Below are 27,790 nucleotides of genomic sequence, written 5' to 3'. Positions count from 1 at the left end.
AAACAACCTAAATTTAAAAAAAAATAAATAAAAAAACATTAAAAAAAGATGTATATGTATATGATCCAAACTAGTCACATTACTATAAAACCCAAGTTGAAACATAACTGTTAATTAAATAAAAAGAACCCACCACCAGCCCACAACTGACTATTAATAAAAAAAAAAAAAAAGACTTACCTTCCAGATCCAAACTGCTTCAAACCAAGGGTCTGCAAATTAGACTATTGTGTAGAATTCATTTACAGAGGGAAATTTTGCTGTCAACAAAAATTTACAAAGCAGACACCATTTTTAGATATTTCAACCAAAATATTATTAGACTAATCCCAAGAATGATCTCAGTGTGAAACAAGATTTTTAGTTTGCCTATTTTCATTGAGGTTTAGCTTGTAAATGCTGCCTTTTGACTACACTAAATGACATAGTAAAAGATTTAAAAAGGAAAAAAAAACCTGTTTCTGAATTTTCAAGGATTATTTACAGATTTTAAATCTGAATTGCAAAACATTTCCTACTTGATACAAATGTTGTTGTTGTTGTTGTTGTTGTTGTTATGTGTCATTGAGTTGTATGTAATCAAAATTCTGTTAAAAAGATGAATAGCCATAAAATGCAAACTGGTCACATTAGTATAAACTGTTTCTCTATTACGTGTTTGTAACAAAATACAGGATGTTAGAAAGATATCATAGTGTTTCTATTGTTTCATTAAAATGACTTTATAAGGATAGTTCTTTTCTTTGACAAAAACAGTTAATTATTGAAATTTAGAAAAAAATTAGGTACAATTTCAGCTGGAAAAAAATAATCTCCCTTAATTCTACTATGCAGAAGTAAGTCATTGGTAGATTTGATGTTTTATTTCCATTATTTTTCCATGTGCATGATTTTTATATTATTGAGATCTTAATAAAAGTGCATGTTTTCTTAACTGCACATTCTAAGGCTTTTTCATTTTTTCTTTTATTGCTTTTCATGAAATGATCATGTTTCATTTTATAACAATAATTACCACTGTACAATATCATTATTTATGATGTCCTATTGCAATCTCACTGTGGTCTTCCCTTTCATCTAGTTCATCTATCTGCAATTCTTTGCTGCCTCCTGCTTCCCTCCCATCCCTTCTTTTCAACCATAATATAAAATTTTTAGCATCCTAGTTTTTATAACATAATTTTGATAAGTGCAGAATATTGCAGAATGAAGAAACACTGTAGAATAAAAATTATTTCATATTCTACCAGTCACTGTCATATCTTACACATTATAGCAGCTCTGTTTACATTATTATCTCCACTTTATAGATGAAGGACCAGATTCAGAGAGGATGAGAAACTTGCCTGTAGTCATATGTTGTTGTTGTTAGGTGCCATTGAGCCAGTTATGACTCATAGTGTTCTGTGAACAATGGCTCTGAAACCCTGCCCTGTCCTGTGCCATCCTCACTGTCTCTGACATACTCAAGCCCACTGTTACTATGTCAGCCTATCTCATTGAGAATCTTCTCCTCCTTCGCTGGCCCCCTCACCTTCCCAAGCATGTTGTCTTCAACCAAGGACTAGCCCTACCTAACAGCATGCCCACAGTATAAGAGATGAGATTCACTATTCTTGCCGTCAGGAAGCAGCCTGTCTGCACCTTTCCCAAGATATACTTATTTTTTTGGTAGTCCATCAGTTATTCAACACTTTTGTCTAACACCACTACTCCAAGACATCAATTCTTCTGTCATCTTTAGTCATTGTCCAACTTTTAGCTACATAGCAAGTAATTGAAAAACCCATGACTTGAGTCAGGCTACCTAGTCTTCAAACTGACGTCTTTGCTTTACCTTGTGGAGATGCCCTGACAGCCAACTTTCTCAGTGCAATACGTATTTTTATTTTCTCAGTGCTGGTATCAAGTGTGTTGATTATGGATCCAAACAAGATTAAATCATTGACTATTTCTGTCTCTTCTCTGTCATAATATTGCCTAATTGGCCTGGTGGTGAGAATTTTTGTTTTCTTGATGTGAAGCAAGTATTTCAAGTCCTGCTCACTTTCTGCAAGCAAGGTTGTGTGTCCTCTGTATAATGCAGGTCATTGATGAGTCTTCTGATTTTGATGCCGCCACCTTCTTCATATAGTCCCGTTTCTCAGTAATGTACAACCCTTTCACTTTTCTGTTATACTCTGATACATGTCTCTACTTTAAATGATCTGTTGATAATTATTCTACTGTTGAACATTCAGATTATCTACACTGTTTTAGCACTATAAATATGACTAAAATTTAAACAGGTTATAATTTTCTGCCCCATTTTTGTATGGATACTTGCCTCACATATAATATCATAGTGCACTGAGAGCAATATTCTTTGTTACTCATATCCCTATTACTAATTTGTATATTTTATGGAATTTTGGAATGTCACCCAATCCTCTGCTGTTCACATCCCTCCCATATTTACACATATTCCAAGAGTGCTGGCTAGAGACAGCTCTGGTGGCCTCGTTCATAATGTTCTGTGCTGCTGACACAAAGACTTTGTGTCTCCTGAGATTTCAACTTACTGGCAACTTTTCAGAAGACAGGTGGGCAGTCTCCTCCTGTTGTGATTTATTTAAAGCCTCAGAAACTGGACAGGAATTGTAGAAATGAGCATAGGGTACCTCTGCAGTAGTTCTAGATGGAGGTTAAATGATTGCTAAATTCTCCTGTGTTATAACTAGCCAAACTTTTAACCTATAGAGAGCCAGAGTTTGGTGAGTTTTTTTAAAAAGTTAGTTACTCTAGTTCCTGTCTCAGAAGTGTGAAGGATAAAAATTATATCCAGTTAGTAATTTCTTAATAACTTCTATTGCAAATTTTTTTTTCTAGCAAGACGGAAAAAGACTGCTGAGTGATAACTGTGCAAATATATGAAAGCCATCCCAGTGTGTCATATTTTACCAGTGTTGTAAGCTAATTCTTGTAGTAATATTGCATCTAAGATAGAATATTGCCCATGCAACAGTTTTTGAAAAATATTTAAAGCAAAAGCAGAAAATGGATGTATGTCAGAGAGTTGCCTCTTAACAGAGTTAAGTGTGACATAGCATCTTTTAATTACTAACATTGGAAATTATCTCAGGAGTAGACATAATATTTAACACTTTCATTTGTCCCATCCAAAGAAATCATAAAAACCTTGAAGTTTGAAGTGAGAAAATTAATTAGCTATGATAAAGAAGTACATTGATGTAAACTCTCATTACTGTTTTTGGCAAAAAAACAAATTTACTTGTAGAACAAATGTTATTTGGAAAGTCTGATGTGAACCTTTAATGATAGCAAATAAAGGATTCATCATAATTCAACCTTGTAACTTGCTTAAATATAGGCTAGCCAATAAAACCTAAATAAAACCAAAAAATAGAAAAAGTCCTTTTTTTGCTCTGCTTTTTAATTTATGTAGATTTAGCTAATTTGTGCTCACACTGTTTATGATTAAGTAGTAAGAGATTATTGCTTACAATTTTGTTTGTAATTTTTTCATTTTTATTTGCTCTTCAGGCCTCTTTTAAAGAGAAATTGTAAATGTCTAATCTTAAACTAAGAAATTAAACCTTTTTGATATTACATATAATTTAACATTTTACATTTAAAAGGCACAATTTTAGAAATTTGGAGATTTCTCCCCTCAGTTTACATGTACATTTTTGTGCATAGCCATTTGTTCTAAGTTGAGCATAGATACAAAGGATAATACAGTTTTAAAAAATATATAATTATGTAATTAGGTTTTATCTAAAAGTAAAGTATGCCAATTGTTTCTAATAATTCATTTTAATATTGAATGATAGCTGTATTTCATGATTGCTTTACATGGATTTGCTAGAGTACAAGATATGATTTCTTGGTACTAGAAGCTATGGCTTTTGCTAAAGTACAATTTTAAAGTAATACATAAGTCTTTCATTGATAACTGTGACAAAGACATTTCATTATCTTTTAAACAAAATTAAATTCCCTTTTTTGTGTCCACAGGAAACCTGTCCAGTTTAAGTCGTCTTGGTTTGAGATATAACAGATTGTCAGCAATACCCAGATCACTGGCAAAATGTAGTGCACTTGAAGAATTAAATTTAGAAAACAATAATATTTCTACTTTACCAGAGGTAAGAACTGGGTTAGGAAGAGCTCTAAAAACAAGACAGCAAATAATGAAGGCAAAGCTACTATTTGCAACTGGGTAAATAGTTTGTTGCTTGGGATTACCTAAATAATAAGCATGGTGTGGATAAGTAGTCACACATAAGATAAAAATTTCAAAGGGAAAATATCAGCAGTCCTATCTTTTTCTTTTCTTCACTTTTTTTTAAAATGAGAATAAAATCACTGTACAACTTGCCCTGAAGCTGACCCTAGCTCTTGGCAACAGTGACTGATTTCCTCAGAGGTGCCACTAAGTGAACTTGAATCTCTGACTTTTCACTGAGCAGGTAGCACTTTAACCATTGCACTTTGCAAACATGTACCATGGACCTCTTTTTCATGTCATTTGAGGAACTCACAACAAAATTTGTTAAAGAAAAGTTGTATGGTTGGTATTAAACCTGTAAACTGCCCATTACAGTTCAATTGTAAAAAGTCAATTTTGCAAGATAATAAATGTGAAGGAAAAAACTTAGAACATACTATTTTTTTATAAAAATCAGTATTAACTGTAACTCTCATATGACCCAATTATTACACGATTCAAATCCACCGGCTGCTTCACGAGAGAGGAGTGAACTGTCTTCTTCTGTGCAATTTACTTCTATGAAAACCCACTGGAGGGTCACCTGTGGGTCAGTTCCCACTTGATGGTCGCAGTAACAACAAACATGCAGTAATATTAAAGGCAACTTAGTATACACCAATCACCAAATCTGTTAATGCTTTTCAAATTTGGGTTTTGTTTACTATAAAAAGACTTTCTTATTTTGTTAGAGATTAATTAGGTAAAATACAGTACTTTTTTTTTAATTTAAGTTTTCTCAAATTGTTTATTCTTTTACATTCTTTAACTTCTTGCCATTTTAACTTAGCAAACAATTTGTTGTATGTTATAGTTATTAAGGTGTATTTCATTGTATTCTAACAAAAAAGGGGGATTGTGGACATATCTATTGATTAAGCTTTGCAAAATGTTATTAAAAATGTTTTGCGTAAGTAATCTACTTAACGTACATATAAATAAATATTTTGTTATTGAACCTGTTGTATTTTTACTGGTGCTGGTTTTCTGAGCAAGCAAATTAAAACTTCATTTATGTTCATTGTATATATGAGTGATACTAAAGGTGCTTGGGATAAATGCTTTTCAGATTTAAACCTTGCTTATGAAGAACCACTTAGACAGTTGAAGCTATAGGTTTTTCGCAGTTTATAAAGTAAATCTATTCATTTATTTCTTAAATTTGTAGAAATAACAGCACATATTAATTTGAGGTTTCAGAAATAATCTTGGTCACAGAGCAAAGATGAGTTTCTGGAATTGTCATTTCTAAACCAGTTCAAAGACCACTTTTGATGGTAGGAAAGAGTGCCAGTGTTAGTGCTTACAATAATGGGACCCTCTTTTGTGATACTGATAATTGAGAATGATCACAGTGGGTGGGGCTCTGATTAATGACATCCCTTTTCTCTAGCATTGACTCATCTCAAATAATTAGCATATTAAGTAGGACTTGCTTGTATTCTTGTTAATTGTAATATGTCAGCTTAGGTAAGGTTGACAGCTTTTACAATTTACATATGCAAAGATTACAGTCAGTAAGTTCAAAACGTTGAAAAATTACATATATTCAATTTTATTGTCAGTAAAAGGAAACATTTTCTGGGGTACTTGTTAGAATGCAGGCACTGTGCTAAATACTTTTATGTATAATATTTTGTAACTGACATAAGTTAAGATTTCTTTTTTACAAAGATTTATAAAGGGGAGAGCTCTTTTTTCTTTGAATGTTGAGGAAGGTGTGTGGGTATATAAACTGGCCCGTTTTCGAAGAGAACATATGAGGGAAATCCTTGATTGACTTTTTGAAATCTGAGAAAGCATTCTTTCAGAGTGGTCTGTGTGCTTTGGAAGCTGCATATTCTTAGTACAGTGTAATTATCTGCATTTATAATGAGCACATTAGAAAACAAGGTCCATTAGACAGCACTTATGACATATTCAAGCTGGGTTAGACCAAAAAAAAATCAGGGAAGTGGTTTTCAATTGAACTGGGAGTCATTGCTGAAACAGAGGTGCCAAATGACTATATTTTCATTTACAGACTTTCTGAAAACGGACTGATTTTAATGTAGGCATAGATATACAAATATAAGGAACATAATAAATTTAGGCACACACTGCTCGAAGCATATAGCTGAGAGAGAGCTCCACATGTGTTATATGTCATTTAATCTTCACAATAATCTCACTATTTACTAGTTAGATTTCATCTAATACATCAGGGAGTAGACTTAAGGGAAGTTATATTTTGGAAAAATTTGCTACCTTAAAGATTTTTCTGGGAGTACAGTGAGAGCCTATTAGTTACCAAATTAATTTATCAAAGATCATAAAACTGATAAGTGGAAGAACTGTGATAGGAACCCACACAAGCCAGAATAAACAATGATAAGCACCCCCTATGTTTCATAAAATAGACCTGAGCATGAAACATTGGAACATTGCTTGTTGCCCCTTCTCAGACATTAACATTTTCTCATAGAAGAATGCCAATTCAATAAAGTCAGAAGTAATAATAATAGCATTTTTTTAAAGGTGCAGTTTGTTGTTAGGTGCCATTGAATCAGAACCAACTCATAGCTAATCCTCCAGTGGGTTTTCAGAGGTAGTAAATCACATAGGAGGAGACTGCCCTTCCTTCTGTGAAGCAGCTAGTGTATTCGAGCAGCGTACCTTTGGATTAACAACATAGTGTCTTACCACTAAGCCACCAGAGCACCCTGCAATTAAAAAAAAACAACAAAAAGATGGCAATGGTGTTGTTGTTGATTGCCTTCAAGCCGAGCATGACTCATAGCGACCCCATGAACAAAAGGCCTGAAGCCCCTCTACAACTGTCAACATTTATCAAAGTTTATAGTTTCTGGAGGCAGTAGTCTCCTTTATTTTCAAGAAAGTAGGCTGTAGACACTTTATCTTGAGCTTACTGCTGTTACTACCACTCACACTTGTGTTCATCATTTTGTCTTTTACAACAGACAAATATTAAAAGCATCTTAATGTTTAGTATAAATTCCTAGTTCACCATACACCTTCTACTCAATAGTAATTTCTCCTTTTAATTGGCCTTGCAAATCATACTAACACCTCAGGTACTGTGTCTTGATTTCTCACTTAGTAGATGGCCATAAGGGGCACACACACAGAAGGTTCTCCTTGCTTGTGCTTTTAGTTTCCATGAGGATGTTTTCTTCTACTGCTGTACATGCTTACATCCCTCAGGATCTAGCTTATTCCACTACCTTCCTGTTTTCCTAATGATTCTAGTATTTTATCTTTTCACTTAAATAGAGAACGGATTTAAAGTTTAAACTACCTATTATATACCAGATACTGTAAAGCCATTTATATAGTTTAATTTTTAGCCATCTGTTATGTGCCTGTGAATCACTTCCAACAAACAGAGACACTGTATAATAAGAATTGAACTTCCTCATAGAATTTTCTAGACTATATTCTTAATAGGAGCAGATTGCCAGGTCATTTCTCTTACAGAGTGGCTGTTGTGTCCCAACATGCATGGATATTTTACTTAGTAACCATGCTTTTAACCAGTACATCAACATGACTCCTTTCTTTAGGCTATAAAATACAGCATAAGTGAATTATATAGAGCCAAGATTCAACATTACTTTAAAACTTATGCCAGCACTTCTCAAAATGTAATGTGCATGCAAATCACCAGGGAATATTGATAAAATGCAAATTTTGATTGTTGGTGTGAGTGTCAAGAGTCTACATGTCTGTGCAGCTCTCAGGGGAAGCTGATGTTGCTCTTTGTACTACACTTTTAATAGCAAGAGCCCATTAAATGATTTATTATTGATTACATGCAATTATGTATATTTGCTAATTGTTTTCTTCTGTGTGCTTGATTTCTGTAAATAAGGTTTAAACTTAATGGCAGCCGTTCTTTCATAATACCTAAACATCTAGCACTGGGGTTGCATATGAAGGAGGCTGAAGTAAGGACGGTGAGGGTATGTGCTGAGTAAATACACATTTAATTGATACATAGGTTTGCTCAGGTATTTTACAGCACAGAAAAACAATATACTTTATAGTATTAGGGAGCTTTAGTAGTAAGAAATTGTATTGCCAATCCAACAGCGTGCAGTTCAAATTCATCTTTGCTCCATGGGAGAAAGATGGGTAGTTTCCTTTCTTGTGATTGCTACCTCTGAAGACCCACTGGGCTGGAGGGTGAGAGGGGATCAGCTTTGAGTTGATTCTAACTCAACAGTACATAACAACAAGAATACTAATAATAAAATATCAGAAAGCAGAATCACCTTTTGAATTTAATCTTAAAAAGAGTAACACCTAATCATTTACTCTATGCCAGGTATTATCGTAGTGTTAGTAAAGATGGTAGCTACTTGATGAAGACCTGGTTGGTTGATCATATACCACATGGTGAGTTTTTGCTCTACACAGGTCTCATGAAACACTTGTCACCCATAGATATGATTTCTTGACTTTGTAGCATATTTTAAGTAAAAATAAACAATAAAAAGGACATTTAATTTAAGTAAATCAATTTCCAGTTTTCTTCAAAATATTCCTGCATAAGAGCAGTTAGCAGAGTGACTGTGAGGTTAACAGAACTTGCTCGACTTGTCTCAGTCATTTATTACTTTTGAGATATTTGTGTTTGGAATGCTTCTCTATACAGATTAAAGAAGTATTACTGTTCTAATGCTGTGCCTTTCCCCCCATCTCATTTTTTGACAGACACTTTTATCAAGTCTTGTGAAACTGAATAGTTTGACCCTAGCTAGAAATTGCTTTCAGTTATATCCAATGGGTGGGCCGTCTCAGTTTTCCACCATCTATTCTCTCAACATGGAACACAATCGAATCAATAAAATCCCGTTTGGAATTTTTTCAAGAGCGAAAGTATTAAGTAAACTGAATATGAAGGTAAGCTTGTATTTTTATTGGGTGTAGCACAAGGACACAGAATTTGTTATTGTTAGTGCTTCTGCGAATATGTTTATTAATTGGAGTGAGGAAAGGTACTCTTTGCTGATAAAGTCTTAATAAGAGAATTCTAGGGTGATTTGTATCACATATTGAATATCCTAGAATTCATTTCCCTTAGGAAATTATCCTAAAGAAATAGTCATGAAGCCCATTGAAATACAGTTTTAGGGATATTTGTTAAAGATGCTTACACTAGTATCAGCTGATATGACTATTAATAAAAATTTCATCTTTTATTAGTAATGTATCTTCTGTGGAATACTGTGGAGCCATTAGAAATTATAATCTAGAAGATTAATTATCAGCTGACATAGTCACAATTTATTAAGTATAAAAAAGTTAAGACATGTAAGAATCTCTTCCCACATGTTTTAAAAAGCTCTTTTTAATATGCTTAATTATGTCCTAAATATACCTACTCTCCTTATTTATCATATCATCTGACATTGCACTTATGATAATAGTAATAAAATATGCTATTTTGTAGATTCTGTGTTAAAAATGTATATCTAGCAGTAATGCATGCCAGGTTGCTAGTGATGCTGTGAATTACTGCATATGATTCTGGGTGATTTGACAGTGATGTCATGATGTAATTTGATGTGCTGCTCCTTTTAATGCAACTTTAGTTTGCATACAATAGTCTAGTCTTTGGAACCCAGCAGTCATGTCAATGTGAGGAATGGATGTATACAAACTAGATTTTTTTCCCTTTCTTTTTAAAAAAATATATTTAGTTTTGGATATCAGAATTATTTATGGGTTATTGTTAGTTATTGCTTCTCTATGTATGCCACAATGAATGAGTTTCCCATATGTAACAAGGGAGAACTAATTTTATAGTAAAAGAAGGAAATATGGAAAATTACCAAGTCCAGTGTATGTATTTATAGTGAATAAACTTTAGGACCAGAAGAGATAACTACTCTGACTGCATTAGCTATAGCTAATTCATGATTGCTGAAGGGCTTCAGGAAACACAGAACCTAGGTGTAGTGTTATTTCTATCATGTCACACTACATCTTTTAATCTCTCATAATTTCTGGATTAAGTCACCATAATTTTGAGTCTTTATAATCTAGATTTGCAGTTTCTTGATTCTGTCTACACCTTTTCATAAATGTAGCATTGCATATTTTTTGGATACTCTTTGAAAGTGTGTAAGTGAGCTATTACAAATTCAAGATAATCTAAAAATGTAAAAATGTGTTGAAATCAGTCTGATTGTATGAGATTTAGTAGGAGTAATAGCATTAGTTCTGGATAGAATCCATGAGAAGCATCAAACAGAGTGGTCCAGGTGTGCACTAGTTTTTTAATTTAATTTTACATTTTTATAGACTTATGTTACTGCAATTTTTTAGTTTGTTGATGAGTGATTGAGGAGTAAGTGTAATATACTTTCCCCTTCTGTACATATCTATGTTTTTTAAACAAATTTAGGATTATGTTTCACTTACCTTTTTTGACAATGATTATATTCAGTGATATGTTTTGACCATTTCTCATTAATTTTTAAGGGAAATGCGAAATATTGTTGATGATTTAGCTATAATGTTGATTTGTTAGTTTGCTAACCATCTCCCCCCCTTACTGTCTAGCATCTCCAGAATCACTGAAGTCATAGACTTCTTAGGAGCTAAGATCAGGTGTTTCTTCCCCCATCTTGCTCATATCTTTTTTGAGCATTCACTTTTATTAATTGGCTTCTGTGAAATAGAGAAAACATGGTGTTTACAATTAGGACTTTGGATATTTCAAATACTATTTTGTACAATGTATTTTTCCACTTTTATTATAGATGATCACATAGGCAACAAGCTTCAAGTCTACCCTCAGAATGAAAATCTGTTAACCATATGAACAATTTATAGGCATAGAATTTTTGTTGTGGTTTTTTTTTGTGTTCTCTGTTTAAGAAGTCTCTTCCTGCAGAAAGTATATGTGGGTCTTTGTTTTTGTGAGCCTCTGCCTAGTCTGCTGCATTTTGTATTTCCAGGACAATCAGTTAACATCACTTCCCTTGGATTTCGGAACTTGGACCAGTATGGTAGAATTGAATTTAGCCACTAATCAGCTGACAAAGATTCCTGAGGATGTGTCTGGCCTCGTTTCTCTTGAGGTAAATATGACAGAGCATTTAGAATTACTCTTACCCCTTTCACAATAATCTTACTTATAAACTTTCATAAAGCGCTTAATTAGAAATTATAGAACTCTATAAAACAAAACCTTGTTAAAACGATGAGATGATGGCTTAATTAATATTAGCTTGATGTTTCTCAATTTCTTTACCCACTAAACAGTTAATGTTTGCATGCAGTGCTACTTTACGTAGGGATCTTTGAAAGATCCCTAAATAACTTAGCATCTTCTAGTACATGTTATTTTATTAACAGTTTACTGTACCATTACATAGCCAAATAACTATGGATTCCTTTGACATTCAGAGCCCTTCATCATAAGACTTTGATTTTTTTTTCTATCCTACCTACCGATCCACTACTACTTTATTTAAGGAGCCCTGGTGATGTAGTGGGTTAGGTGCTGGACTGTTTACTGTTGGGATAGTTTCGATCTGCTAACTGCTCTGTGGGCCATAGAGAAGGCCTCTGTTCTAGTTCCATTTTACAGCCTCAGAAACCCCCAAGGAGGACTGAGAGTCAGTGTGGATGGGCCATTTTATTTACTATATTGCAAGTGTTGTACACACATTTCTAGCTTTGTCTGATTCCCTAGAATTCTCTCTTCTCGTTTCCTTAATTTTTTCTTTAAAATATGTCTGTACTTCTTTTTTTGATGAATAAGCTTATTGTTGTTATATGCTATCGAGTCACCTAAAACTCATAATCACTCTATGTACAACAGCCCTGAAACTTGCCCTATTCTGTGCCAACCTTATTGTCTCTTGACACACCTACCCTCGTTACCCCAGTCACTGAATCAATCCATCTCATCGATGGTCTTCCTCTCTTGTACTGTCCCTCCACCCTTCCAAGGATGACATCCCTCTCCAAGGACTGGTCCCTTCTTGCAACATGTCCAAAATATGTCAGACGAAGCCTCAGAATCCTTGCCTCCAAAGAGCAGCCTGGTTTCACCCTCTCTAGGATGAACTTGTTTGTTCTCCTGGCAGTCCATGGAATATTCAGTACTCTTCTGCAACACCATAGCTCAAAGGCATCTCTTCTCTCTCTCTCTTTTTTTTTTAATTGTGAAAAACATGTATGAGAATACAAGAGGGTGAGTGTTGGGAGCAGAAGAGTGAGAATGGGCAGGGATGGAATCACAGGGTTGCACAATTTGGTGGGTGGGGCTATCATCCATAGTCATTGTCCAACTTTCTCATGCATAGCAAGTAATTGCGAAGATTATGGCTGTGATCAGGTGCTAATAGTAAATACATGACGTATCCTTTTTTAATTTCCTCTTATCTATATAGTTTTAAAAATCTAAAATCTTTGTTCTTTCATTTAATAAAGTAATCATATGGTGCAGTAGTTAAAAGGCATGGGCTTTGAAGTTAGTTACATCTGGGTACACACCTAGTTTTATCTCTTTATTCCAAGTCATTGTCAGAACTGACTCGGCTGTCCCTGCAACAGATTTCCAAAGCTCTAAATCACACCAGAAAAGATTACGCATCTTTCTCCCTTGGAGCTACTGAAGGATTTAAACTGCCAAAGAGGCTTGGCCTTTGGGTTAGCAGTTCAACAGTGTACACACTAGACCTTAGATCTAGTTAGGTTTCACTGACCTGAGCTTTAATTTCCTTATCTGTGAGTTGAGATAATGGTGTTTATTCCGTAGGGTTTTGCTTAAAGTGACAGAAGACAAATGAAGCCTTTAGTTCAGTACCATACAAAGAATAAACTCAATGGTCTAATAAATGTTGTGGAGTCAACTTGTTAGGTACTTAGGGAGCTCTGGTGGCATAGGCGATAATGGAGTTGCTTGGCTAAGACAAAAGTGACACCTCTCTAGCAGTTCGAATCCACTGGTGGCTCCTCAAGACAAAGATGCATATTCTCCTCCTGTGCCGTTTACAGCCTTGGAAAACCCTTTGGAGAGTCAGCTATGAGTTGATCTTGACCTGGTGGCAGTGAGCAAATGACATTTTAATAAGCTTGAGTATGGGCTTTTGTACATGGTGTTGGTTGTGAAGATGGCACAGGACCGGGCAGGATTTTGATCTGTTGTTCATAGGGTTGCTACACATCATTGTTGGCATGATGGCACCTGACAGCAGCAGTCACACTACATCTAATTTCTAAATGTCTCATTTCTATACTTTAAACCACACAGAAATGTTCATATATAATCTTACTTCCTGAACTGACAAAACGGATTTTCTCTTTAGGTTCTTATATTATCAAACAATCTTCTAAAGAAACTTCCTCATGGTCTTGGAAATCTTAGGAAGCTAAGAGAGTTGGATCTGGAGGAAAACAAATTAGAATCTTTGCCAAATGAAATTGCTTATCTGAAGGATTTGCAGGTAAATCATTGTCATGATCATTTTATACTTATATAATGAAATGTTTTAGAATACATTCCAAGTTGTCTATTTTTCTAAAGAATCTAGCCTGATTCATAGATCAGACAGATTCTCCTAATAAGTAATTGATAATCAGGACTGAGTTTTATGTTATATAACCCATCTGATTTGGTTTTCTTGATAAAAGACATTGGTAGAAGAAAAAGCTGTAACTTATTAAGTGATTCCTATCCCATTTAAATTCTTGATAAATTTATTTGATTGGTCTTCTAGTTATACTATTTTAAGTTCACTTCAGTTTTAGGAAATATATATGTAATGTCTTTTATTATTCTTTTAGAAATTAGTTTTGACAAACAACCAGCTGACCACTCTTCCTAGAGGAATAGGTCACCTTACCAACCTCACACATCTCGGCCTTGGAGAGAACTTGCTTACTCATCTTCCTGAGGAAATTGGTATGAACCCATTGGGTACTTGACTTTGTGCTAGTTATTATTTCTTGTGTGTTCAAGCAGTATTTCTGATAAATAAAATAAATTTGTTTTGTAAATTCAAGTTAGATCAGGCTCGAGATTTTTTTTTTTTTAAACTTGGATGTAGTTTATTTGTTGGTTGATTTTTCATGAGCCTTTAGTGTTAATATTTTATTTGATAATGTGTAAGAATATTTACAGATTGTATATGTAACCTCAGTTTAAAAGAGTTGTATTTCTATTTCTTCCACATTTTCAGTTTACACAGGCTTGAACTAGTAGTGACTTTTGCCAACAGATTTTTTTTTCTTTAAAGAGCTTTAGGGTTTATGTGTCCAGTATTTTATCATTTTCCAGCCCTGGGGGCATAGTAGGCTCAGTGGTGAGCTACCAAGCCAGAAGTTGGCAGGAGAAAGGTGAGGCAGTCTCCTCTCACTAAGGAGGATAGCTTCTGAAACTGCAGAGGGCCATCATGATGGTGGGGAGAGAGGGCCATCATGATGGTGGGGAGCTGTAGTCTTCCAAGGGTTTATACATTATTTCGTGTAATCAACATGAGCACTTTGAATTTTAAGCAAACTCTAATCCTTTTTTAATAAAGACAGACTTAATTGATGCTGCCTACTAAAGTCAATGTGTTTGAGTTTTGAGTAAGTAAATAATAGTTCTTAAATTGCTAATTCCGTGTGTTACGGTCTCTTATCTCTCCTGTGCTACCCCAGAGACACTATAGATTAACTGCCAAGAATGGATTTTGGCATAAAATAAACAATTCATTATGTAGCTTAATTGCTTTGTAAATTTAGATAAAGTACCCAAGTCCCCTCAGCTTCAAGTTTCATACTTGTAAAATTAAGATAATGGTAACTTCTCAAAAAGTTGTTTTGAAAATTAAGTAATATCTTACATGTGAACAAATTCATTACCTGCTAGTTGTTATTTTTATTAATGTTATGCATACTGTATCCAAAATTCCAAATGTTAAGATTTAAAAATTAGAGACATATATTTCTTTTTAGTTGACCCCAAACAATTACTTGAGATATTTGCCTAGAAAGCACAGTAAGTATCCTAAGACCATTTAAGGAAATTTTTGAAAAGCTTATGAAATTTTTCACATACAACTGAATATGTGATAGCTTATTTTAGGTAGAGTCTTTACAAATGAGAAAGTTAACATGAGATCGTCACATAGTGCACAAAATAAACTAACTCTTTAAGCACGAACTCATCTCTAGACTCATCATCGTACATGAATATCATAATAAACTCATCATAAGACGTGGATATCAAGTTGTCCCAAAGAATCTTGGAGTTGGAACATGTGTAGTTTGACAAAATCTCTAAGCTTGAAAACCAATCGTAAGGGAAGAATTCTTCCTAATACTGAGTGCAGTACTAAGAAATGATTTTCAAACTTAGCTGTGTAAATAATCTAGGTAACTTTTTTTTTTAAAAAAATTTCTTTTTATTAATTTTAATGAACATTTACAGAGATTTTGGATTTTAGGTAATTTTCAAAATACTAATGCTTATGTTGTAATCCTAGATATTTGTGATTTAACTGATAGGAATATAACCTGGACTTTGGAGTTTTTAAAAATATATCCCCAGATTGTTTTGTACTTACAGCAAAATTTGAGATCCATGTTGTAGAGATTTTGTGTCTCTGATGCCCAGGATAGTATCACATTCCTTTAAACTTTTTAAATAATAACTTGATTGTTTTGTACAATATAATAATTGATTTTTTTTTTTTTCTGAAAACAGGTACACTGGAGAACCTAGAAGAACTGTATTTGAATGACAACCCCAACCTGCATAGCCTTCCGTTTGAGCTGGCTCTTTGCAGCAAGCTTTCAATCATGAGTATTGAGAACTGTCCACTCAGTCACCTTCCACCTCAGATTGTTGCTGGGGGACCGTCTTTCATCATCCAGTTCCTAAAGATGCAGGGTCCATATCGTGCCATGGTCTGATATACAAACCCACTGGTCCCACACACTGCTCAACAGTAGACTGCCACTTCTGTTTCATATCTTTATCTGTATCTATTTATGTAGATATTGATATATATGGCAGATTTCTAAAGACTGCATTATGTGTTTCTGCTAATAGAGGAATCATAGCCATTTAGATTTTTTTTTTTTAAATTCTGTACAGAAGCTTATATAAGTTTTCTTTGCTGAACTTGATGGATGTTTTTCTGTTTTGTAATCTGATATGCCAGTTTGCTTAAAACGTTTGCCAACGAATTATGAAGTTATTCAATTTAAGGGGCAGAGGTAGTATAGTTTAGATATACTTTCTCTTGAAAAAATTATGGGCAGATTTGTTGCAACTTTTCATATACACTTTCCCCTTACCAAGTGTCACATATCTTTATATTATAAGCCCTGACTTAGAATTTTTCTTTAATTTATTTTGAGATTTGAAATTTAAATTTAGATATTGTTTACAGTCAGAGTAAATCACTGGATTGATTTGTCTGTTTGTTTTGATTTGCTCTGTTTTAATCAATCAGACCTAGAATTTATATCCTCTTCTAAAGAATTTGAGTCGGCTTGTTTAAATATCAGAAGTTAGTACTTGTTGAAACAACTGGCATAATGAAAAAGATGCAGTAAAAAAAATTCTGAAAAGTTCTTAATTGTTCTTCTCTCTGATCAATTGTTAGGCAAATATCTGAAATGAGTCTTTGGGTAAGGGAGGGTGTTAAGACCATTTCTATGATAAATACCTTTTTTTAGGGGAACAGTAGCTTGTAGTAAAAAGGAATTTTCATTCCTGGAAGTTGCATATCCACAGAAACATTATTTGGCCAAAAAAAACCCCCACATAAACACACATTCTATATATGTATATACAATGCTATATAGATATGTATTTATTATATCATAAACTACAATAGGTAACTTTTAAGGATTTCTCCCTATCCTTGTACAATGAAATGAATGTCTTTCTTTGAACACTGCAATATATGTACGTTTCAAGGTTATTTAACAGTGTACTATGGTTTTATATCTTGACTTGCCTTGTACATCTTTCACTTCTGGAATATCTGCGTCTAAGCACAATATCTTCACACTGTGCTGTAATTGCTGCTGAACTAAATGCACTTTTCCCCACATACGGGGCACTGGCTTCAAACAATTCAGTTCAGTACATTAATTTTAATCTCATTTTTTCTTTCTTAGTAGTTGTTAATACAAGTTACTGAAAAGAGGCACATTGCATAGAAGCCATTGATAGTTCAGTGGAAGTTCTGCAAGATGTGCATGTGCTTTTTTTTAAAATGTATTTTCTTTTGCTTTACTGCTTTTAAGGCTAGCAGTATTGTAAGTGTGTGCCCCTTACACAGTACTCTTACTTTTGATAGTGTTGGTCTAAGCAAATTTAATTATTGAGGAGACACACACAGCAAGTACATTCTAGATATCATCCTAAGAAACACTTCCCATATAATGAATAACTATTAAGTATAAGTATATATTGCTGCTTGGTGGTTTTTTGTTTTATTTTATTTTTATTTGGGTTGGTTGTTTTGGATTTTTTGTTTGTTTGTTTTTTTGCCATTTAGATGGGCATTGTATTTTAAACAAAACACTTTTTAATTAAGACTATAATATTAAGATATAAATTTGGAGTGTTGTTTTGTTTTTCCTGGCATACAAATTCAGTAACTAGGTTTGAGGTTAAACCTAGCTTTTAATTGGCATTTTTATAAGGATCAATATAGAAATGGAAGGCAGGTGAAGATATAAAACCCTGGACTGCTTAAATGTGCTGTAAAACTATTGTAGATGTCACTGGATTTACCAAGTAATATCCTTCCTTTTTTCCATCTACTGTGGCTTTTCAGTTAAAATTTTGTTTATAAAAGAAATTTGTTTATTACAGCTCTATCTGGAGTTTGTGTGTATGTGTCTTTTTTTTTTTTTTTAAATCTCACATCTAGGTATACCTAAACATTATGGTTATGGAATTCAGATTTTAAAATCAGTAAACTAATAGTTTCTCTTAAAAAACAATTGGTTATTATTTCTTAAAATAGATAAAACTTTTAAATCATTTTAGTTTCTCATCCTCTACTTATGTTACTTTATTATAGAAGGGCCAAATGATCAGTCTTACACATAGAAGTGATGCTGCATGGAAGTGTATATAGATAAGAGGTTATAAATCTTTTTAAGAGTATAAAGCATACATCATCTGTACAACTCCCATCATGAATTAACTTTCTACCAAGAAACTCAAATGAACTCTAATTAGGGTATCCTTACGATATCCAGACATTTAATACATAATTATTAAATACTATCATTTTTATATAATATTATATGTTCTATTTAATACATAATTACTAAATAATAAAGGACAGAGTTGAATGATAATATGAGTTAATATTTTTCCCAAAACTATAATAGAATTAATTGGCATATCAAAAAATTTTCCTTTCTTTTAAATAAATTATATTTAGTCTCTCCATAAATCTCTTAAGAATATCTAAAAAAGAATATTGCTCTAAACTTGTTTTGATAATATGTAGTCATAAAATATCAGTGACAGTAATGACAGTCCTTCTTTTAAGAGTTTGATATTTTTTAATCCTAAACATCATTTCACATAAAAAGAAGAGATACTAAACTATTTCTGACCTCATAGAAACATGAAAACAGTAGAGGAGAAAATACACATAGAATGTTTATTTGCACTTACATTAAAAGGTAGAAAGCAAAAAGCAGGAGCCTTCCCATCCAGTGCATTCTGCTGTAAAAAAAAAAATTAAGACAGACCTAACAGTCACCACACTGTACTGCCCTTCACTGTTGACCCTTCCTGTCCAGCTTCCCTCTGAACCTGTGAAGCAATCAGGGCATTAAAACGCATACACTCTTCAGACAGTCCACTGGCTACCTTAAATGTTTAGGAAAAAAGAACTTCAGCTTCCAAACTAATCTCAAGGAAAAACTCTGAAAATAAGAGGACTGTATCTTCAGGAGTTTTAAATGCAGCTCAAGGTAAGGCCAAACCAAAGTGAGCCTTGCTGTGTTTGCTATGACTGAAAGGCCTACCTCATCTTGCACCCCTACAGCCCCTGAGGCTGAGCAAACCCAGTCAAAAGCTGGAATTGTGTGTCCAGAATCATCAGACGAATCAAGGAGCAGAGACAGACTAGGGCTGAAAAGCCTCTCTGATTTTAACACACTTGGAAAAGACCTTCTCTCCTACATTCACGTTATAAACACAGAGTTGTTTTAAAAGGGTGGGTGTTGTAATTGGAATGAACTCTAAAAATGTAATTGCATATTTCTAATTTATCTCACTGCTATATAAAATTCACAAGCCTGAGTCATCTAAAATGCACTGTTTTACGTCACAATTTAACTGGTTTTTCTATGTTAACTTTTGTTAGAACCTTTTCATTTTATCTGAGTTATTTCTTAACTGTATATTGAGTCATATTTCAGCCTACAGAAATTTGTTATTTGTTTTTTTTTAGCCTGCAGACATTTAATTTGTTTATCAACAAGAACAGGTCATTATTAAGTGTGCAAAGTGACATTTTTTTAAAAATGGAAAGGGAGTGCCATCAATTGTATTATGGCCCAGTGGGCATAAATCATAACTTTGAGGCATTCTAAGATACGTGGTCACTCTTGCCTGATAACAAGTCCATACATGAAAGCAATTCAAAATAAGAGGAGGAGTACATTTCTGAACTTTAGAAAATTTAATTAAAATGAATATGCCATGAGATGGTTTTCTTCTATTGATACCAGCCTGTAAGATAGTATACCAAATGATTAAAACTTTTCTCTTGCTTTATTATTTTGACTAGCTTATTAGCCTTTAGGAGTCGGGCAAGGCATGTGACTTTGGTTTCATAAATAGATAACATACTTTGTTACTGAATAGAATCCCTTCTATGCCTGATAAAAATTCTGAAGACTCATTTGTGGAGTTTGGAGGGTTGGTTTTTTTTTTAAAATTTTGAAAATGAGGTCAAGTATTAGTAAGCTGCTTCAAGTGTGTCAGAGATGATAAGGGTGGCACAAGATAAGAATGACATAGTTCTGATCTGTTGTTCATAGAGTTACTATGAGTCATATGCTACAGCACCTAACAACAACAGAGTTGTGAATTTTGAAAACCAGAGTTGGTCCTTACCTTAAAAAAATTAAACTCATTAATTATGCCACTTACAGTTTATGTTCTAAACTATGTATGTATGGAATGTAGACATTAGCTTAAAATTAGGACTTTCAGGTAGATAGTAGTTTGTGGTGTTTCAGGCCGAGACCTAACAGCTTGGTTGAAGGAATAGGACTGTTAAGTGTAGGTTTGCAGGTTACACAGTGCAGAAAACACTACACGTTAGGGGAGGTGTTGATTCACATCATACATTGGTGTGTCATAGTTTTCCAGCAGGTGGTAGAAAAATAACTTGAAATGAAATCAGAATCTGATGTGCAGTCTTTTTCTGTATATTCGCCCACCATTATGGTGTTTATTAAAAAAGTTAACAAGTTACAACTCCAGAGTGGCACTAGGATGCAGCTGCTCAGTCAGGACAGGTTCTGAAATGTGCTCTCGGGTCCTTCAGCTTTGTAGCTTTAGGTCAGTGTTAACAAAACTTTTCATCCTGCCAATTAAGGTATCCACCCTCATCTTCCCACCAGCCTGTGCGAAGGCGCCTAGTTCTGGTTCCATCGGGTAGATGTCTCATGTCAGCCTTGTCTCGTGCTGGGTCTCTTGTTTTCTGCTGCGGAGGTTTCTGCTCTCTTGTAGCCCCAGGTCAGGCAGCGTAAGAACCTTTGGCCTCAGGGGCCACCTGCATTATTCCCTTCTGCTGCTGCTTGCTTTCTGGTGGTGAGATCTCCAAACTTCCACTGCTGAACCCACTCCATTTAAACCTAGTGGAATAGCTAAACTAGCCAGTCTCCTGCTGGATAGACTAACGCATTCTATGCATATTGCTGCCCAAACCTTTGGCCAAGTCAAGGGCAATGGCCAAAGCCATTTTTGAACAAGAGATCCATTATACCACAATGTCCACATGTACCCACACTGCTGGCCAGCACTCAGCTTTTTTCATCCCCATGGGCCAGGACCCCCCACAGCTTTGTCGCACTGGTGTTCTGCTTCTCCATCACCTCTGACGCCACCCTGTCATGTCACTTTTATGACAGATGAGAATAAATCTTGAGAAAGGATCATTTTCCCCACATTCTTTCCTCATTCTCACAGAAGGGTTCTGTAATTTATTAGCAGTTTCGAGGAGGAAGATTTGATTGCCATGTTAATTTTTGAAACTTCACCCTAAATATCCTATCACTATTAGGTAATATGTAAATGGCATCATACCCATTTTATATGTTATACATAGTTCTAGAAAGAACCTGTGTTAGAAAAATGAGTGTCCATGGATGCTTTATCAGTGATCCTGATTGTTTAGATTGCATATGTTATCCAGTGTATATTTTATCTGTACTGGTGATGTTCATTATGGATAATTTGGCAATCCACAAGTCTGACGGTTCTTAATATCCAGGCAGCGTTGGGAGTAGTCTCCATATGACTGTTCTCTCTTCATACTTTAAAAACATTACTATTCAGTAAGTTTTGCCATTTACCTAGCATGTAGGATCTGATACCACTATTAACAGGGGTGTCAATCTACCAGATGCTCCGCTGGAGAAGGAGGGAAAATCTGTGCCAGTCTGATCCAATTTGATGGCACACAAGTAAAAAAAGGAAAAAGGGGATGTTAAGTATATTGTTCAACAAGTGTATTGTTAACTATTAATCTATAATAGAAAAGTATATAATTTTTCTTAATGTTTTTCTTTTCTCCTTCTCCCCTCACAGCTCATTTTCAGTCCAGAAATATGTTGTCTTGTTCTAATTAAGAATGCACCAGAGCACTTTGTGTAGTCCCTAATGCCCTTCATTTATGTTTTAATCGGCATGTCTACCTTGTTGTGAACTAGATATACTATCATTTGCACAACACACAGTTTCTAAGACATCCTGTGTACCATCGAGTCAGAACTGACCCATACATAGCTAACCCTTCTGTGGGTTTTCAGATGCAGTAAATCACACTGGAAGAGACTGCCCATCTGTCTTCTGCTGAACAGCTGGTGGATTCAAACCACATGCCTTTATGTTGGCAGCACAATTCCTTAAGACTAAGCCACTAGCGCTCCCTGCCAGACATCCAATAGTATAAAAATGGCTGACAACACTGTTAAGCTTGGATTTTTCTCCTAGCAAAGATTTGGTTTCTACTGGCGATTTAATAGGGTTTGTGCTACAGTAAATAGCCATTCTGAATTTTATTTTTTCAAGACTATGTAAACAGCCTTCAAAAATGGTGTTTTCACCTGAATTAAAAAGTGACTATTTTGCCTGTGTGAAAATTACTTTACCTTTTAGTTAGTTTTGTTCTGTTGCACATAGTCACTTTGCATCAGAGCCCATTTGATAACTGCTAAGTTGGAAGCAGGAGTGGCATCCACTTTCTAAACAACATGCCTCTGGAAACTCTATGAACTTTGATAAATGATGATAGCTATAGAAAGGCTTCAAGCCTTTTGTTATAGGGTCACGGAGTCATGTTCGACTCGACAATCAACACCACCACCAAAAGGAGAAGTAGTAGATATCATGACTTATTGGCTAAGGTAACTCATCACCAGCATCATTGTCAACTCTTAACAACCCTATCAGGCAATAGAACTGCCCCATGGGATCTTCAAGGTCAAAAATCATTTTTGACAGGATTTCCGTGATGGTGGTGAATTTGAACCGTAAACCTTTCAGTTAGCAGTTGAGCCTAACCACTGAGCCGTAAGGGTTCTGGAGATAAGATGGTCAAAGATTACTCCCACGTTGCCTCTTAAGCATCTGAGTACATTTACGAACCTAGGAACTTTGGAAGACCAGGCTCTTAAAGGGTGGACTAGGGAGAGGATGCACTGTAGTGCCCGTGGGGCATTGATGAGTGGCAGGCAAGCTGTTGAGTGGGAGGACTCAGTATTTAGAAAGCAGGGCCTGCAATCATGATCCAGTGTAAGTAAAGTAATGGAAACAAAGATTCCTTAGGGAGAGTTTGTGGATTGGCAAGGCTTCTGGGAAATACAGTTTTCCTGTAGATAGAGGAGCATGACAGCTTGTGAGGATGGTGGAAGACAGAGCAAGGTTCAGATCTCTTGTTCATAGGGTCGCTGTGAGTTGTAGTTGACTCAAGGACACCTAACAACAGAAAGGGGAGGAACCTTAAAAGACTATGATGGGAGAAGGAAACTAGGAATATGGAGTGAAGGAAATAAATTTAGTTTGTCAGTCATTAAACTTTTAACTGAGATATTTTTTTTTTCCCAGTACTAGTGACAAACTTTATTCAAATTTTGACAGCATTTCCACAGATGTCCTTTTTCGGGTTTTAGAGTTAGCCCAGGATCCTTGAACCTTTTTTTCCCTTTATTCATACATTTCCTTTGCACAGTAATGACACTACAAAATTATAACAGTAGAAAACAATTTGGCCAATCTCTTGACCAACATTGCAGTAATAATGTAATTTGAAGTCCCTTCTTGCCTCTGTATCTGAAAATACTGGATCAAGAATTAATTAATGGGAGTTGAATATAATTTTATATTGGTTGTTTTGCAGTGATTTTTGTTTTATTGTATTTGTTGTGATTTGGGTAAAAGTTTACAGAGCAAATTAGTTTCCATTCAACAATATGTATGTTTATTTCATGACATTAATCACCATTGCCTGTATAAAAGCTCTCCTCTCACATCTTCCCTTGGTCCCCTACTTCCAATAGCCCTTCTTCTTGCCCTTCTGAGCCCTAGTTTTGGGCATGTGCTGCTATTTTCATCTCCTACGGCTGATTATTCTGAGAAGTTTATTGCTCACAGGTACTATTGTTCATTCTGTAGGTCTGTTATTTGAAAAATGATCCCTGGGGGTGGGTTCAGTCCAGCTTTGAAGAATGTCTAAAGGCCACAGTCTTGTAGGTCACTTTTGGGTTGGTTTTTTTCCCCCTGTCCACGTTGCACTTTGTCGATCAGACTTCCTACATCTTGTGGGAAGATACTTTGAAAATTATTCAACTCCTCTATGCTAAAAATTTCTTGGATCACTGATTTTAGCATCCATCAGTGGTTCTTGCTTACATGTCTTTCGGTTCTTCTATTTTACTTTGCCTTTCATGATCTTGACACTTTTGAAAGTCTTCAATTTGAGAATGATACTTTTTTATTATTAAATTTTATTAGTTTTAATGAACATTTCCAGGGATTTTGGGTTTTCATTCCTTCATTGCTGCACCATTCTCTCTACCCTCCTCCCCAGTTTGTTCTTCTTCCCCCCCGAATGTCTGTTTTAATTGTCCAATTGCCACAGTGCTTGTCAAAGTCAGTTCTGATTAATCTCCTTTGTCAGTGTGTCCTTTGCCATTCCCTATCACTCCTCCCTGAGAGAGACTTCAACCTGATTCATAAGGAAAAGGGGATGGCGTATTCTCTTAGCTACTTCCTGCTGAAAAGGGACGCTATGGGTTTCAGGGTGAAGATCTTCTCTCACTACTCTAAAGGGCCCCTTTGGCATTATGGAGATTGATTTTGGAATTTAGATGCACTGTTATTAATTGTGCTTAGCCCGACATGTTCATATCCTTGAAGATGTATCATGGGGGTGTTGCAACCTAGAAGACACAAATTTAACAAGTTATAAGTACATGAGTCAAAAATTATGGAAAAGTAAAAGAAAAGATTCTTTCATTGTTTTACAAACCCTCCCCCAGATCCCCTCCACCATGTAGCCATCGCTCTAGACTCCTGTGATGACAGAAATACCTAGTCACACAGTTTTCTCCCTCCTCTGTTTCAGTGCAGTATACATTATTGAACCCATCTTACTCAGTCTCTCCCCAACCCCAAGGTTAGTCCCATTCTACAACAGTGGCATCATGATAATAGCTTCTCCCCTCTTAAATTTCCAGTGAAATAATGCCTGCTAAGTTACAATGAGAATGTCTAATAAGAGGTCAAGTATTATAATCATCACTTTGATAATGCACTCACTTCCTGCTCGCGGGTGCTCTTGGCACAACCTCTCCACATTGAATTTCCACAGCTGTAAACCGTCATGGAAGGAGACTTTCTCTATCTTCCTTCCTCAGAGGAGCTGGTGGGTTTGAACCGAACTCTGTTACTAGCTCAGTGTCTCTTATACTATGTCACTAGTGCTCTTTCTGAATGTCAAAACCTATTTAAATATTTCACTTGATAGTTACTTTACATTTCCTTTTAGATAATAGAGATAACAATCTTAATTCTTTAAATTTTTTAAGAGCAGTTTTAAACACAAACTATGACAGTTATTTAGTTATTTCTTTGGAAATGGCTGAGGATCTTTTTATGTTGTGAGCATTCAATATAAATGCAAATGAGAAGTCTACGCATTTTGGTGTCAACTTAAAGTACAGCCATGCTTTATTCTAAGTAAACCCTAATTTACTAGGATTACACACAAGGATGAAAAAAAAAAGACATTCCCATTTTCTACTTTAAGAATGGTAAGTCATCCTGTCCTTTTCCCCAGGATGTGGTACAATCTTCCCACATAGTTGTTACTGCAGATACAGTGTCTGAGAATGGGATTTGCTTCCACACATGTACTTTTGTGTATCTAATTGTTGTTATTTATCCACCATCAAGTCTACTACAACTCCAGGACCCTATTAAACACGGCAGTGGTGCCCTGCCCTGTGCCATCCTCCTGCTCACCTGCATGCCCAAGTCCATTGTTACAGTTACTGCGTCAGTCCGTCTTGTTAAAGGGCTTCTCTTTCTCCTACTCTCTACCTTTTCTAGTGTAATGCCTTTTCCTAAGGACTGACCCTTCCAGACAACTTGCCCAAAATATGTGACTAAGTCTTACCAGCCTTGCTTCTAGTAGACACTCCAGCTGCATTTCCTCCAAGACACACTTTTTTTTTCTTTTGACAGTCCATGGGCTGGCTATTCAATATTCTTTGCTAGCTCTTGGTTCAGTTACTTTCTTCATTTAGGTACTGATTCCCCAGCCTGCCTTTATTTACCACTTAGTAAATGCTAACTTAAAAAAAAAAATAGTACTACAAAGAATCCATTCAAGGAAAGCCTTAAAGCAAGCTGTCAATTCACTTAAAGTTTAGGTGGACCAGAGTGTCTTGCTAGGCGTTCTGGCAGCCTACTTGGTAAGGAGTTCATTGTCAACCCAAGACCAGGTGGTTTGAATCCACCAGGTGCTCTGTGGGACAAAGATGAGCACTCTCCTCTCAGCTTCTGAAAACCTGCTAGAGGGTCAGCTGAGTCAATTCCTTCTCCATAGCAATGAGTAAGATTAGTAAGTATCCTAGTAAGTTATAGGATATTTTTTCCTGCTACACAATATGTATTATTTGTCCAAAATTGAATTTTAAAACGATTTGTGTTGGTAGCATTTCATTTGAGGCTTGTTAAGGACCCAGATTAGTTACAAGCCTTTGAAAACTTCACATGATGACTTTGCTAATACTTCTCAGCCACCTTCTTCCTTATCTTTGGTTTTCTACTAAGTTTTATTTTAAAGAGTAGTGATGCGTTAAAGTAATGAATGAAGTGGTTTCCTTTTTCCCTTTGGGATTCCTGTAATTCTAAAAAGAAAAATATAATTCCATAACCTTCATTTTCAAGATGATGGACCATCTAGTGAAATCCAATGATAATGGATGCACTGTCGCGTGGGAACTGGGATGAAAGCCTGCATCTTCTGACGCCACGGCCAGTATTCTTCCCGGTCACTGTTCTCTCTCCTCACCTAGATCAAGACATCTGCCCTGCTCTCAGTGACATCAGCCAGCTAACTAGGTGAAAGCGAGCTGATGAGTTGCCCTGATTAAAACAGGTTAGCCAGGTGAAAGGCACCCATCTTTTCCCTCATTAAAATCTGCTAGGGGGTGGGGCAGGGAGGAGGCGCCTTTAATCCTGATTTGGCGTTGGGTTCTGCGGCGGGGAAAAGGGTGATGCTTCGGAGTGAATGGGGAAATCCTGGGGTCCATGGGTTTGAGCTCTCGCTTCTTATCAGCCTCAGATCCAGAGCGGGAGGGAGGAGACAAGCTCAAGCAGCTGCGAGCAGAGCCAGGTCTGGCCGGTGACTCCTCCTCCAGCCCGGGGTGCAGGCCAGGCCCGGGCACCCCCAGGCGAGGGCGGCGGCCACCCGCCTCCAGGCTCCCCGACTGCGCCCCAGAGACCACCGCTGTGGCATCTGCAATAGCAGAAAGTGCAGCCAAGGAGGCGGTGGGAGCAGCTGGGAAAGGCGTTTTCTCTCCCAGCCCACGGCCCTCCCGCTGTTAGTGGGATCCTTCCCTGATGTCCATGGTGGCTGAGGGTCGGGTGTGTGTGCGCGCGCGCGTGCGTGAGAATCCTCATGTCCACAGTGGCTGAGGGTGTGTGTGTGTGTGTGTGTCCTGATGTGCACAGTGGCTGAGGGGGTGTGTGTGTGTGTGTGTCCTGATGTCCACAGTGGCTGAGGG

At 35.8% G+C, this 27,790-nt stretch overlaps 1 protein-coding gene across 1 annotated transcript in view; it reads left to right on the top strand.

The window, feature by feature from the left end:
• The window catches only part of SHOC2 (soc-2 suppressor of clear homolog (C. elegans)), a 47,608-nt gene extending 30,885 nt beyond the window's left edge, over positions 1 to 16,723 (top strand). The window contains exons 3-8 of the mRNA XM_006879939.1: positions 4,018 to 4,148; positions 8,987 to 9,175; positions 11,239 to 11,361; positions 13,600 to 13,737; positions 14,078 to 14,195; positions 15,984 to 16,723. Coding sequence (XP_006880001.1) covers positions 4,018 to 4,148; positions 8,987 to 9,175; positions 11,239 to 11,361; positions 13,600 to 13,737; positions 14,078 to 14,195; positions 15,984 to 16,192 — 908 coding nt within the window. The 3' untranslated portion in view covers positions 16,193 to 16,723. The remainder of the gene's footprint in view (positions 1 to 4,017; positions 4,149 to 8,986; positions 9,176 to 11,238; positions 11,362 to 13,599; positions 13,738 to 14,077; positions 14,196 to 15,983) is intronic.
• Positions 16,724 to 27,790: the final 11,067 nt, after the last annotated feature.

The sequence above is a fragment of the Elephantulus edwardii genome, unplaced genomic scaffold (assembly GCF_000299155.1).
Source record: "Elephantulus edwardii isolate Elephantulus edwardi_28Jun2011 unplaced genomic scaffold, EleEdw1.0 scaffold00006, whole genome shotgun sequence".
Lineage (NCBI taxonomy): Eukaryota > Metazoa > Chordata > Mammalia > Macroscelidea > Macroscelididae > Elephantulus > Elephantulus edwardii.
This window is presented reverse-complemented; position numbering and strand designations above follow the sequence as displayed.